Source organism: Phocoena sinus, chromosome 10, assembly GCF_008692025.1.
Source record: "Phocoena sinus isolate mPhoSin1 chromosome 10, mPhoSin1.pri, whole genome shotgun sequence".
Taxonomy (NCBI): Eukaryota; Metazoa; Chordata; class Mammalia; order Artiodactyla; family Phocoenidae; genus Phocoena; species Phocoena sinus.
The window spans coordinates 102,140,346-102,153,058 of record NC_045772.1 but is presented as its reverse complement, the minus strand read 5'-3'; the positions used below and the strand labels follow the sequence as shown (position 1 = coordinate 102,153,058).

The following is a 12,713-nucleotide window of genomic DNA, read 5'->3' as shown; positions in this document are numbered from 1 at the left end:
CTGTCCACACCCACTTTTCACCTGACCCGCCCTGCGCACTGGCGGGTTTCCCAGCACTCTGCCAGAGCCCCTCATGCTTACCCCCAGCCCAACACACCACGAGAATCCAGCACTCGGCTTCTCCTGATCGAAGGGCAGATAGGCGGTGGTACCAAATGCTGCCATGCTGCCAGGTCGTATTTTAGGCTTCCCCTCTGTGTTCCAGAAAATTAAGCAAGACCAAACTGAACTTCCGTGGTAGAGCAAGCCAGGTGCTAACATGGGCTGTCCTTCAGAGATGAGAGGTTATTACCCTTTCTACAACTGGAGAAGCTCCCAGTTTGAAGCTTTGAAGCTTCACATGCAGCCAAGTGAAGATGAAGAAGAGGACTTCCTCTTCAAGACACTGGTCTAAGCAGAAAAGGAGCTAGTGTTCACTTTGGGTTGAGTGACACTCTGATGGAGCAGTCCCCTTTTTAGGGTTTCAAGATCTGCCCCTCTGGAATTCCCATCCTGTTCTTGGCCTTCCTTCCTCAGAGAAGGGGCACACCCTGAGTCTTAGAAAACATTTATCATCTGGTATTTTCCATTCAATAGGTTACTCTGACAAACTACTAATTTTTCTTTTTTTGGCAGCGCCGCGCGGCATGCGGGATCTTAGTTCCCTGACCAGGGATCGAACCTGCACCCCCTGCAGTGGAAGCGCAGAGTCTTAACCACTGGACCGCCAAGAAGGTCCCACAAACTACTAGTTTTAAAATAATCTTAAATCCCCTATTTCCTTCAGTCCTGCTCAAATGCCATCTTCTCAATGAGGCCACCCACACCTAATCACCCTATTTTAAATTCCAACAACCTACCCCCTCAACTTGGCTCTCTCTATGCCAATTTGTTTATTATTATCTGTCTCCTTCCACTAAAGAGGGCAGGTATTTTTTTTGTTATGCTCACACCTGTACCTCCAGCACCTAATAAACTGCATCTAGCACATAATGGATGCTCAATAATTATTTGCTGAAAGAAACAAAAGAAATCATGAACTTGTCCCTCTGTATTCAGCAGAAGTTTTTGTTTTTCTTTTAATTATTTTATTTATTTATTTACTTTTGGCTGCATTGGGTCTTCCTTGCTGTGCGTGGGCTTTCTCTAGTTGCAGAGAGCTGGGGCTCCTCTTCATTGCGGTGTGCGGGTTTCTCATTGTGGTGGCTTATCTTGTTGCAGAGCACGGGCTCTAGGCACACGGGCTTCAGTAATTGTGGCTTGGGGGCTCTAGAGCACAGGCTCAGTAGCTGTGACACACGGGCTTTGTTGCTCCGCAGCATGTGGGATCTTCCCGGACCAGGGCTCGAACCTGCATCCCCTGCATCCCCTGCACCGGCAGGCAGATTCTTAACCACTGCGCCAGCAGGGAAGTCCCAGCAGAAGTTTTAAAAAGGATCTTCTGAACCCCACGTTATTAAGAACCGAAGAACTGTACATTTGCACTGTGGAATCTTGGCCATTACTTCTATGTCTAGCCCTTCATTTTATAGATGGTGAAAATTAAAGTAGAAGCAGTGCGATGTAGCAGCAGTAGCAAAGAATTTGGTATCAAAGAACCTGAGATCCAGGTGAGTCTGTGCAAGAAACTTAGCCTCTCTAACCTTCCAATTTCCTCATCTGCAAAATTAAGATAATTCCTACCTCCCAGTGATGGTTAAGGATGGCTATGAATAAAATAACATTTGGAAAATGTACAAACTATACAAGTGTCCTTTTTCATTAGGCTGTTTGACCTGCCGAAGGTCACAGACATAGTTAGGGTCAAAGCTAGTAATAAGAATTCAAGTTTCCTAACTCCTGGTCCAGGGCATCTTGTGTTGTGAAACTAGCCTTCTGGTTCCCCTACTCAAGGCCAACTTAAACCTTTCATCTAGTTTAAGGCCTTTTCACCTTCGTATGGTTGGAATCTCTTTCAAAATTTGATGGAAGTGACAAAGTACAGATACGTACACCAACACAAAGTCTCCTATAACCCATCCTTGGGCCCCAGGCTCAGAGACCACTGATAGGCCTGATGTACTAATAAGTTACTCTCAGCAAGTTCTATCACTTATTTTCGTGTTTAATAATTCACGCCTAGAGCTCTTGATTCAAGAGGCTGGATCCAAGGAAACACCAACAGGAGCCCGAATTAAAGACACTGCCCCCAGATCACCATGCTGATGAGGTGAGGGACTTAACCCACATACAACCACAACCAGGAAGGCAAAGGATTCTGTACGCAAAGCAGGAAGCTCAAGAAAAAAAAGTAGACAGGACCATCACATTATTTTCATCATGCCGCTACTATATGAACCAGGTAATTCTACATGACCATTTTCAAAGAACCACCTGGAAGCCCCATGGTTGGTTTCTTCTCTAGAGAAAATATGCCCAAAATGTTTACGATGGGATTCCCCCCTGCAACCCACCCTATACCCACCATGATAAACTCCAGACCAGATTACTGAAGATCGTCTATCGTCCCTTACCTTACTCTGGTTAAGTAAGACAAGCTACTTACTCACTGTAAAGATCACTTGGCTAGCAGGAAAAAAAATAGTACTAAATCTTTTTTTTTTCCCTAATAAATTTACTTATTTATTTATTTTTGGCTGTGTTGGGTCTTCGTTGCTGCACGCGGGCTTTCTCTAGTTGTGGTGAGCGGGGGCTACTCTTCGTTGCAGTGCGCAGGCTTCTCATTGCAGTGGCTTCTCTAGTTGTGGAGCACGGGCTCTAGGCATGTGGGCTTCAGTAGCTGCAGCACGCGGGCTCAGTAGTTGTGGCTCATGGGCTCTAGAGCGCAGGCTCAGCAGTGGTGGCGTCCTGGATTAGTTACTCCACAGCATGTGGGATCTTCCCAGCCCAGGGCTCGAACCTGTGTCCCCTACACTGGCAGGCGGATTCTTAACCACTACACCACCAGGGAAGTCCCAGTACTAAATCTTTCGGGAGATCAATTCACCATTCTTCACTCTCCAATCAGGACAAAACATAACCAGTCTAACCTACTAGAATGTTAAACAATTACAGAACACTTGATATAAATGAAGTGGTTCTGAATTTGATAATTTTCTGAGGCAAAGAAGGTGTGCCATGAGCTTCTTTGGTAATCCATCCAGTTAAGCAGCTAGTTATAGATATTTCATAATACCAACTACTGAATTCAGTATCATTAATCTACTGTTGTCCAGCTACACCTCAATCTCCTCCTCTGAAAAATTAAACCACCACTTAATCCAGGGCACAAAAACACGTGTGAGCATGTTTGGGAATTTCTAAATATATTAACAGCTAACAGCTTTTATCCCTGAGTTGTGGGATACAATGTTAACAGTTAATAGCTTTTATCTCTGAGTGGTGGGATTATGGGTGATTTAAGTCTCTTACCTATATTTTATATAATGATTTTCAAGTCTTATATAATGATTATGCATTGTTTTTAAAATCAGAAATTTTGAACTTAAAGCGTATCTACACATTCGCAGATTTCTGGTCTAATGATTACAGGACCCATATTTGGGGGGCAGCAACATACAAGTCCCTAAACATATCCCAAAAAACAAGAATCTGGTATATTGACTTCTAAAGAAATCCTGTACATTCAAGGCTAATTAACAGAGTAAAAAGGTTTTCTTACATGCAAAAATAAAAATATCCATGCTTTGGGGACCAGTTCTCTAAGTGGGAGGTCTTGACCTCTTGCAGAATTGCAGCATGAATGCTCCCAGACCTTCAGCTATCTAAGATATTGCCTTGCTTTAGATAAATAGAAGCCAAGTCCTTGAAGATTCTGCTTCCTAAATTTTCTATAAATCCATGGGTTTAGCTTGGTGGTCAAGGGTAAAATTAGTTCTTTCCCACAGCTGAAAACTGGTTTCCTAAAAAAGCTGATACCCAACTTCTACCACTTGGTATTATTCATCATTTCTATCCTTTAAAGTTGCAGTAAATTAAGATCTTATGGGGCCCCTGCAGCTGTCCAACCGAGCAGGAGTATTGCTTCTTGTTTGTTTGTTTTTAAGGCTCTTCCAGTGCATCATAAACTCTACCCAAGGGATTGTTTGTCAAACTTTCAGGACAATAAACTATTAGATTAAAAAAAAAATCACTTAAGCAAAATAAAAATAATTTACTTATTTAATTATACTTAGAGAATCAAAATTGACCATGTTCTCAGTGAATTCTGCACTCACGGAGTCAAACTTGCTAGAAGCCTAAAAATTACTTTAAAATTTTTAATTTCTGACAATTACTGAAAACTTTAAGTTATTAAACTTTGCATTCATCAAAACACATGTGAAAAGGATTACAACAAGAACTGCAGAGGTAAAAGTCACTATCCTTAGGTATCCATCTAGGGAACAACATCTCCAAATTATAAACAGATACGGATAATTACCAAAATACGTACACGTTGGATTCCAAATATTCAATCGTGTTTTATATACTTCAAATAGCACACATTTTAACTACAACCACCAAAAAAGTGTCACTTCCAAGAAATACTGGGCTCCGAAGAGAAAACACTCATCTCAAGTGGCCCTGATTATTCACCTGTAACAACGATTTTTCATTTCTGTTATACACACAGATTGGACCTCTCAGATCAGGTTACATTGCCTTTAGGAATTCAAGCTGCTAATACTTAGAAACCACAGGTTCATTACTTAGAACATAAAACGTTATTTATAGATTACTCGACTTCTGTAACAACTTCGGGCAAGATTACTTCCTTCCTATTTTTCCGTCAGTAAAATCGGAATACATGCATTTTTGCAAGATCAAATTTTTCCACAGTATTTTTAGACGGGGTTCTTAAACTCTAAACCCGTAATTCGGCAGCACCTCAGTCCTATTACGTTTCAGGGAGAAAATGGGGCAGGGGCAAGTTTAGCGGCACCACCACGGCATTGTCACCACAACACCTCCCACCGCAGCCACCATTTTGAGCAGCAGAATTAAAGTGCTGAGGATTTTCACCAACTAAAAGGAAACACGGGGTCCTCGGGACGGTTGGGGCACAAGTCCTGACGCTCGGCATTCCCTAATCTGTCGTTTCTCCTCCTCAGGCGGCGGGAGCCATCGTCCCGCTCACGTTTTTAGAAAAAGCCGTGCTCGTCCGAGTCACGTCCCAACTTTGAAAACGGCGTGCGGCGCCGAGCCCCCCGCACCCGGAGGCCGCCGCATTGTTGCCGCCCGCCCGCGCGCACCCTCCGCCGCCGGGCGCGCCTCCCTCGGGCGGCGGACCCACGGCCCCGCTCGCCCGCCCGGCCGCGCCGGTGCCGCACCTTTGTCCGGGGCCGCGGCACCGGCCGGCCGCGCGCGCTCGACCCCAGGCGGCCGGGGGAGGGGTCGGGGCGCCGGCCAGGGGCGCCGGCCCGCTGCCCGGCCCCACAAAGCCCGCCGTCCGCTCCCCCGGCCGCCCGGCCCGGCGCTGCGCTCGCAGGGACGCCGCCGGGAGTAACGGCCCAACTTTCCCCGCCGCCCGGTCCCCTCAGCCCGGACCCCGACCCCCGCCCTCCCGGGCCGCCCTGGGGCGCTCTCCGCCCTCAGACCCCCACTCAGCCCCTCAGACTCAGCCCCTCAGAGGTCCCCGCGCGCCTCCGCCCCCCAGAACCCCACCCGGGTTCCGACCCCCGACCCCGGCCCGGCCCGCGCACCTCAATCTCGAAGTCCGGCAGGCTGAACGCCGTGCGGAAGAGCGAGCAGAAGTGCGCGATGGCCGGCACTTCCCACCACGAGCGCAGCTCGCCCAGCCCGGCCGCGCCGCCCTCCTCGGGGCGCATCTCCGGCAGCGCCGCCGCCTCCGCGCCCGCCGCCCGCCAGCTCCCGGCGCCGCTCCGGCCGAGCTACCGAGGCGGCTGCCCCGGGCCCATCGCGCCGCGGCCCGGCCGCCCAGCCCGCACAATGTCGCCGCGGCCCGCGGGGAACAGATGGGCCGGGGGCGGGCGGGGGCGGGGCTTCGGCACAACAACAACCCCGCCCCCGCCCCCGCCCGCCGCCCGCGGGCCGCGCACGGGCGGGGGAGGGGCGCCCGAGGGCCGGGAGGAGGGGCCGCGGGCGAGCACCGCCCCCCGCCCCCACCGGGCCCCGCCCCCACGTGGCTGGGGGTCGCGCCCCTCTGAGGAGGGCTGGCTAGAGGCGCCTCGTGGGGCTGCGCGCACGTGGGGCTGGGGCTGCGGTTGAGGGGGAAGGGGGAAGGGCAAAGGGGAAAGGGGAAGGGGGGAGGGCGAGGGGGCGGACCCCGCACGCGGGCAGAGCCCACGGGCCGCCTGCCCCCCGCCCCCGCCCGGCCGGCTGAGACCGCGCCTGAAGGCGCACGTGCGACGCCCGGGGGCGCGCGGGGCGCTGCGGGCGCGTCTTGCCGGCCCGGGGGGCACCGGGCGCCCGCGCTCCAGTCCCGGCCCCGGCTCTGCCGCTCGGGGATCCGGGCGGGGACCTTCAGGCGCGGAACCCGCCCGGTGGCCGCACTCAACTGGGGCGTTGTGGAGTGCGCCTCCGGATAATTCTCTCCCTCACTTTATTCCCGTCATTTTGGTAACCTGTTTTTATAAGGCGGCATTAAAAAAAAAAACTTAAAATGTGTATTTAACTGTATCTTTCATGAAAGAAAATACTTCATCCAACACTGGCTCACTCCGCCTCCCCCCCGCCCCCTGCCCCAAGCTTACGCAGTTCTGCTCTTCTATTACCTGGAACTATTGGCTGGTTTAAAATTCACCCTCAGATTCTACCGTGTGTTTTAATCTTTGACCAAAATGAGCCCATATCTAAACGCCCCCAGAAGCAGGGGCTGCATTTTTGTGTGTTGAACGCGCGGCTCCTCGGCAGATGCCCTGTTGACAGCTGAGGTGTGGGAAGGGTGACACCCTTGAATTAGACGTTTTCGGGACTTTCTTCCCCTGTACGTCTTCATTTCCCCACGGGTCAGCCTGACTTGCACACCTTTCCCTCTCTTTTGTGTAAGCTTCCTGCTTCCCTTCACGTTTGTTTCTAATCCATTACCTCCTGCCTCTGCTTCCCCCCCTTTTCCCGGATCTCCTTCCGGCTCCTCCCTCTGCCCTTCATCCTTGTCCTCCTTCCCTGCCTCTCTGTGGTCCGGCCGCCAACCTGGTAGTCGCAGCGCCTAGGCTGCCACATAGCAGGAAGCAGAAAGGTGACAAGACTGGGTTACTCTCCCCACACCACGGCCCCGTCCTGGAATCCAGCCAGACTCTCCTGGAGCCGGGGAGCCCTGGTGGTGGCCGAGGCCCCCTCCTCAGCACCCTCGCCCCCAGGCTGCCTTCTTCATCTGAGGGTCGCCTCGGCGTCCACATGGGCCTCTTTCTTTCTCTCCTTCTCTAGCTCTGGTCCTCTGTGCTCTCACCGGGCCAGAGCCGGTCCTGGCCCTCCAGCCCAGAGGTCTTCTGTGTCTCCTCGGGGTTCCCCGCGCTGGGGCTCCAGCTAGAGCCTCGCGTTTGCACCCACCCCTCCCTCCTGCTCTGTTGGAACCGATACCCTGAGCCCTTGAACGTTTGCCCCACCTTTCCCCCGCGCGGCTTCCGCCTAACCTCCTGGGACATGGATCCCTAACCCTGTGCCTCCCCAGACACCGGCCTCCTCCCTTCTCCCGCGGACTCCGAGGGCTTCCTCCCACGCCTTTTCCAGCCCCGCCTACTCCTCACCCTCCAAACACCAGTTGTATCCTATCCTGTTCCCAGAAGACACACGCAGCTCATACTTTCTTTCCCTTTCTCTCTCTCTCTCTCTCTCTCTCTCTCTCTCTCTCTCTCTCTCTCTCTCTCTCTCTCTCTCTCTCTCCTCTTTTCTGTGAGCCAGCGCTGTTGATCTCAGATGACATTGGAAGAATCTCAGATGACCTTGGAAGTGCCAAAAGAAATTCTCTTCCAGATTCCCCGCCACCTTCAGTTCCATATCATCTTCCAATTAAATGTTTCCCTATAAAAACACACACAATACTTAGTCTGGCTAACTTGTTTTGCTTTTTAATTAATGTGACAAAAAATATTCGTGTTTCTCTTTGCAAAATATGCAGTAATTTCAGCTATTATGGGATTTTTATAGGTTCCTGGAGGATGGTCTAGGAAACTAACGACCGTTTTCTAACACCATTTCTTTGGGAAATACACATTCTGTAAGATCAGCTAAAAACAATTATTTGAACCTTGGAAGGGGTGTGACAAAAGTGTGGTTTCTTCCATAAGCCCCGCTAACCAGGACTAGAATTCACATCTAACTGTTCATCCAGGTGGATTACGCTGCTTCTCTCTCCTACTCAAGTTGCCCTTCCTACCCCTTTGCCTGACCACGCTGACGTCAGTGCTCCTCGTTTCAGCCCAGGAACCCAGCTGGAGCTGGAGTGACACAGAACCATTATTCTCTCACTTTAGTTGTCCGCACGCCTGAAGTCCAGGCGCCTCACAAAGTCTTAGCACACCCTCACACACAGCCTCCTGTCTCAGTAGAGAGCTGCCTTCCATCGTGTACCTATTCCCACAGAGGGCTGTAAGTCAGGGTGATGTTAACATTTTAGAAATTGTGGGAAGTGAGTTATATTAGTTGGCTGTCTCTTCGAAAAGGCTTAATCTCTCACGTTTGTATTTCACCTGCGAGGAGGGGCTGAACTGATGGTCCCTGAGCCCTATAACTTTCACCTTTAAAGGAGAGCCAGATTAACGTTCTAAAATTTCAATTCAATCATGTCACTCACCTGCTCAAAACTCTATGACCCTCCCTTGAGCGTGAAAGTCCATTCAAGTCTTACTAAAGCCACAATTTGGCTCCCACCTGCCTCCGCAGCCTCACCTGCGATCCCCACCCCCCCCTCATCCAACCAGTGACTCCTTCCCTCCTGCCAAACTGGTTCACTCGCCTGCCGGGATCTTCCTCCTCCTCCCTTCTGATCCCGCCCTTTCAATTGCCTGCAAAGACAACTCAACCTCTCCAATCGTGACCCACTCAAAACTCACCTCCTTCGTATGGCTTCCCTGAAACACCCTAGCTTGGGGGTATCTCTCCAGGTACTCTGACTCAAGAAACTACAGTTTGTACGATTCACTTACCAGCCACCTCCTTGGGTCATCTTTCTGTTACTTAATTGAAGTGCCACTTAAATCTTTTACTGTAGCTGGGGGTGTCTTCTCAACCGGATTAGACTTGGGGGTGCACGAGTGGACTCCTCCCTAATACACAGCAATTAGATGATGGATTTGATTATCTAATGATGACATAAAACCATAAGAAATTCAGAACTCCTTTAAATGCCTGGTGTCGACTTGCTTACCTTCCTTCATTCCTTCCTCTGCCCTTCAGCTTTCTCCCTCCTGGACCTAATTCAGGCAGTCTCAAAGGTCATGCCTTTCTCCGTGCGGTCGTATTGTCAGGCGATTGACTTCAAGACCCCCTCGGATAACAAAAGTCACCAAAGTCCCTTTTATAAAATGATGTAGTGGGGTCAGCCCCGTATCCGTGGTTCCGCGTTCGCGGATTCAACCAAGTGCAGACGAAGAATCCATCCTCAGCTTAGCTTCTCTCCTGAGCTCCAGGGTCATTTCCCCCACATGCCAACTGGATGTTTCCCATCACCTTAAACTCAACATGTTAAAAGGAAGGAGAAAAAAAAAAAAAAAAAGGAAGGAGGAAAACGAGCTCCGAATTTTTCTCCTCAAGTCACACACCCTTTATTTATTTGGCTGCGTGGGGTCTTAGTTGTGTCATGTGGAATCTAGTTCCTTGCCCAGGGATCAAATGCCGGGCCCCCTACGTTGGGAGAGCGGAACCTTAACCGCTGGACCACCAGGGAAGTCCCCCCACTTCTTTTTGACACCCCCAGTCTCCACCCCAACCAGGGTCCTTTCATCTCCCTATTTGAGAGGCCTCCTAACGGTTCGCTTTCCTCTGGTTTCTCCCCAACCTCCTCTGTCTCGCCAGCATAGCTGGATTTATCTTCTTAGAACTGTACGCCAGTTCCGAGAAGGTAAATTTAATGTTTTCTTAAACCCAGTATACCCACAATATTATAATTTCAACACGTATTATCAGTATTAAAAATATCCATGAAAGGGACTTCCCTGGTGGTCCAGTGGTTAAGACTCTGTCTGCCCTGCCAATGCAGCGGGTGCAGGTTCGATCCCTGGTTGGTGAGGTAAGATCCCCGCATGCCTCTCAGCATGGCCAAAAGACTTTAAAAAGTCTTTTTTAAAGTGAAAGAGTGAAGGAAAAATTGGGACTTCCCTGGTAGTCCCAATGGACCACCCAATGGAGCTTCCCTGGCTCCACACTCCCAATGCAGGGGGCCTGGGTTCAATCCCTGGTCAGAGAACTAGATCCCACATGCCACAACTAAGACCCGGCGCAGCCAAATAAATAAATAAATCTTTTTAAAAAAATATCAGTGATGGGCTTCCCTGGTGGCGCAGTGGTTGAGAGTCCGCCTGCCGATGCAGGGGACACGGGTTCGTGTCCGGGAAGATCCCACGTGCCGCGGAGCGGCTGGGCCCGTGAGCCGTGCCCACTGAGCCTGCGCGTCTGGAGCCTGTGCTCCGCAACGGGAGAGGCCACAGCAGTGAGAGGCCCGCATACCGCAAAAAAAAAAAAAAAAAATCAGTGAGATACTCTACGTGCATTTTTCTTCATACCAGATTTTTTGGAATCTGGTGTGTATTTTACATTTAAATGCGCATCTCAGTTAGGACCAGCCGTCGTCTCTCGGTGCTGCATCGGGCACTTGTGGCTTGTGGATGCTGTGTTGGGCAGACAGGTCTGCGGTTACCCACGTGCCCAGGGCTCACCCTGACCACTCTGAACCTCTGGATCACCGGCCTCGGCGGGTCCACACCCTCCCTCTGCCTGCACCTCTAGGCAGGTCTCCCTGAACACTCTGGCCTACAGCAGCATTTCCCAACCTACGTCTTTCATGTATGCTTGATTTCACCGAAAAAAAAATCCCAGCTGTTCCCTAGGGAACAGCCCATGGACTGTCCTCCTTAGAGCAGGCTACAAATAATTGGTCGTAAATAAGTGTTTGTGAAATAAACATATGTGTGTGTTACCAATATGTTCACAGGAAACACTAGTTACTCTCTGAACATATTTTTTTACGATGTAGAATTTTTAAAATTGAATATAGTTGATGTACAATATTATATAAGTCACAGGTGTAAAACATAATGGTTCACAATTTTCTTAATAATTGTAATGTGTAATCTTTTTTTAATATTTATTTATTATTTGTATATTTATTTGGCCACACCGGGTCTTAGTTGCAGCATGAGGGATCTAGTTCCCCAACCAGGGATCGAAGCCAGGCCCCCTGCATTGGGAACAAGGAGTCTCACCCACTGGACCACCAGGGAAGTCCCCTGGTTCACAATTTTTAACAGTTATACTCCATTTATAGTTATTATAAAGTATTGGCTATATTCCCTCTGCTGTACAATATATCCTTGTAGCTTATTTATAACATATGTTGTTAACCATAAAGAAGGTCGGTAGTGGAAGATTATAATTTTTAAAGTGTCAGCATGGTTGCTATTACTGTGTTATCTAGTTAACCACCTAATTTTATGATTACTTTCAAGCGTTTCAGTTAAACTTGACTTTCTATTTCCACTTCATTTCTCTGCGTTATAGTGATTTCTATACAATTTTTTGAGATTGTTTTCCCCAGTCCTGATTTTTCCCTTTCATTGTGTTAGGCTTTTGGTTTCTGGCAACTATCATAATATTATCAAGTTCATTTCACATGACACCAAGCTAAGTACTCTACAAATGAAATCACACAGGTAAATGTTCATCATTTTCAGCTGAAGGCCAGCAACGCTGCCCTGGTATAGAGGGCAGCTCGGCAGTGAGTGAACAAAAGGTGAGTTACAAAGAGATTAGATAAAATGTCACTTTCCCTGCCACTGGTGCTTATCTTAGGTCTCCTTCATCTACCAGCAGGCATCCAGCTTCTGCCCCGACTCTCCTTCCCAGCTGCCCTGGAGCCTGTGGTTCCCACATTCTGTTCCCTACACCTTCCCAGGGAAGCTTGTCACTTTTGAATATTCTGCAAGCAAGTTTCAGAAGTGAGGACTCAAAAGGAGGGGCTGGCCACTGGATGGGGAAGAAGGTGCCAGAGGCAACAGGAGAGAGTTGACTGGGAGAGGACATGGCAGAGAGTGTAATTTAAAAAAAAAAAAAAAAAGTTTAAATTAAAAAAAAAAATCTCTACAGGGATTCACAGCACATAGAGAATGGGTCAGAAATTCTTTGGCTGACCATGCTGTGCTCTGTGTAAATGTCCCTCCATTTCCAGAGGCTCCTCCAGTTAATTTCTCTTCCTAAAAGCCAGACTGAAGTGGAAACCATGCTCAAAGCAACGTGGGTCCCCTCTTTACCTGTGCACACCTTTCCCCAAGCTCCTTAGCATGGGCCCTGTTCCCGGGACTGTGGTGCCTGCACAGCAGCTGCCGGGCTGCCTGAGACCAGGGCCGCGTGAGCCACTCTCTTTATTTTTGACCTTAAGGCTGGTAATCTGTTACCGCCAGGAAACCGCAGCGTCAGGCTGGAGGCTCCGTGCAGCCCAGCCCTGAGGAGAGGAGAGGCTGCCATCTCGAGAGGATAGCTTCTGTCTGCTCGGGCTGCATCCTAGCAAACGCCATTCTAACACCACATGCAGCCGTTAAGGAGATTATTGCAAATGTTAGCTAACCTGGTTCTCAACAGGG

General features: G+C 49.6%; 1 protein-coding gene across 2 annotated transcripts in view; it reads right to left on the bottom strand.

The window, feature by feature from the left end:
* LOC116760700 (cat eye syndrome critical region protein 2) overlaps positions 1–5,893 on the bottom strand; it is a 160,219-nt gene extending 154,326 nt beyond the window's left edge. For both annotated transcript variants that reach the window (XM_032645993.1, XM_032645994.1), the window contains exon 1: positions 5,664–5,893. In XM_032645993.1, the coding sequence (XP_032501884.1) occupies positions 5,664–5,789 (126 nt within the window). In that variant the 5' untranslated portion in view covers positions 5,790–5,893. The remainder of the gene's footprint in view (positions 1–5,663) is intronic.
* Between the last annotated feature and the right edge of the window lie 6,820 nt (positions 5,894–12,713).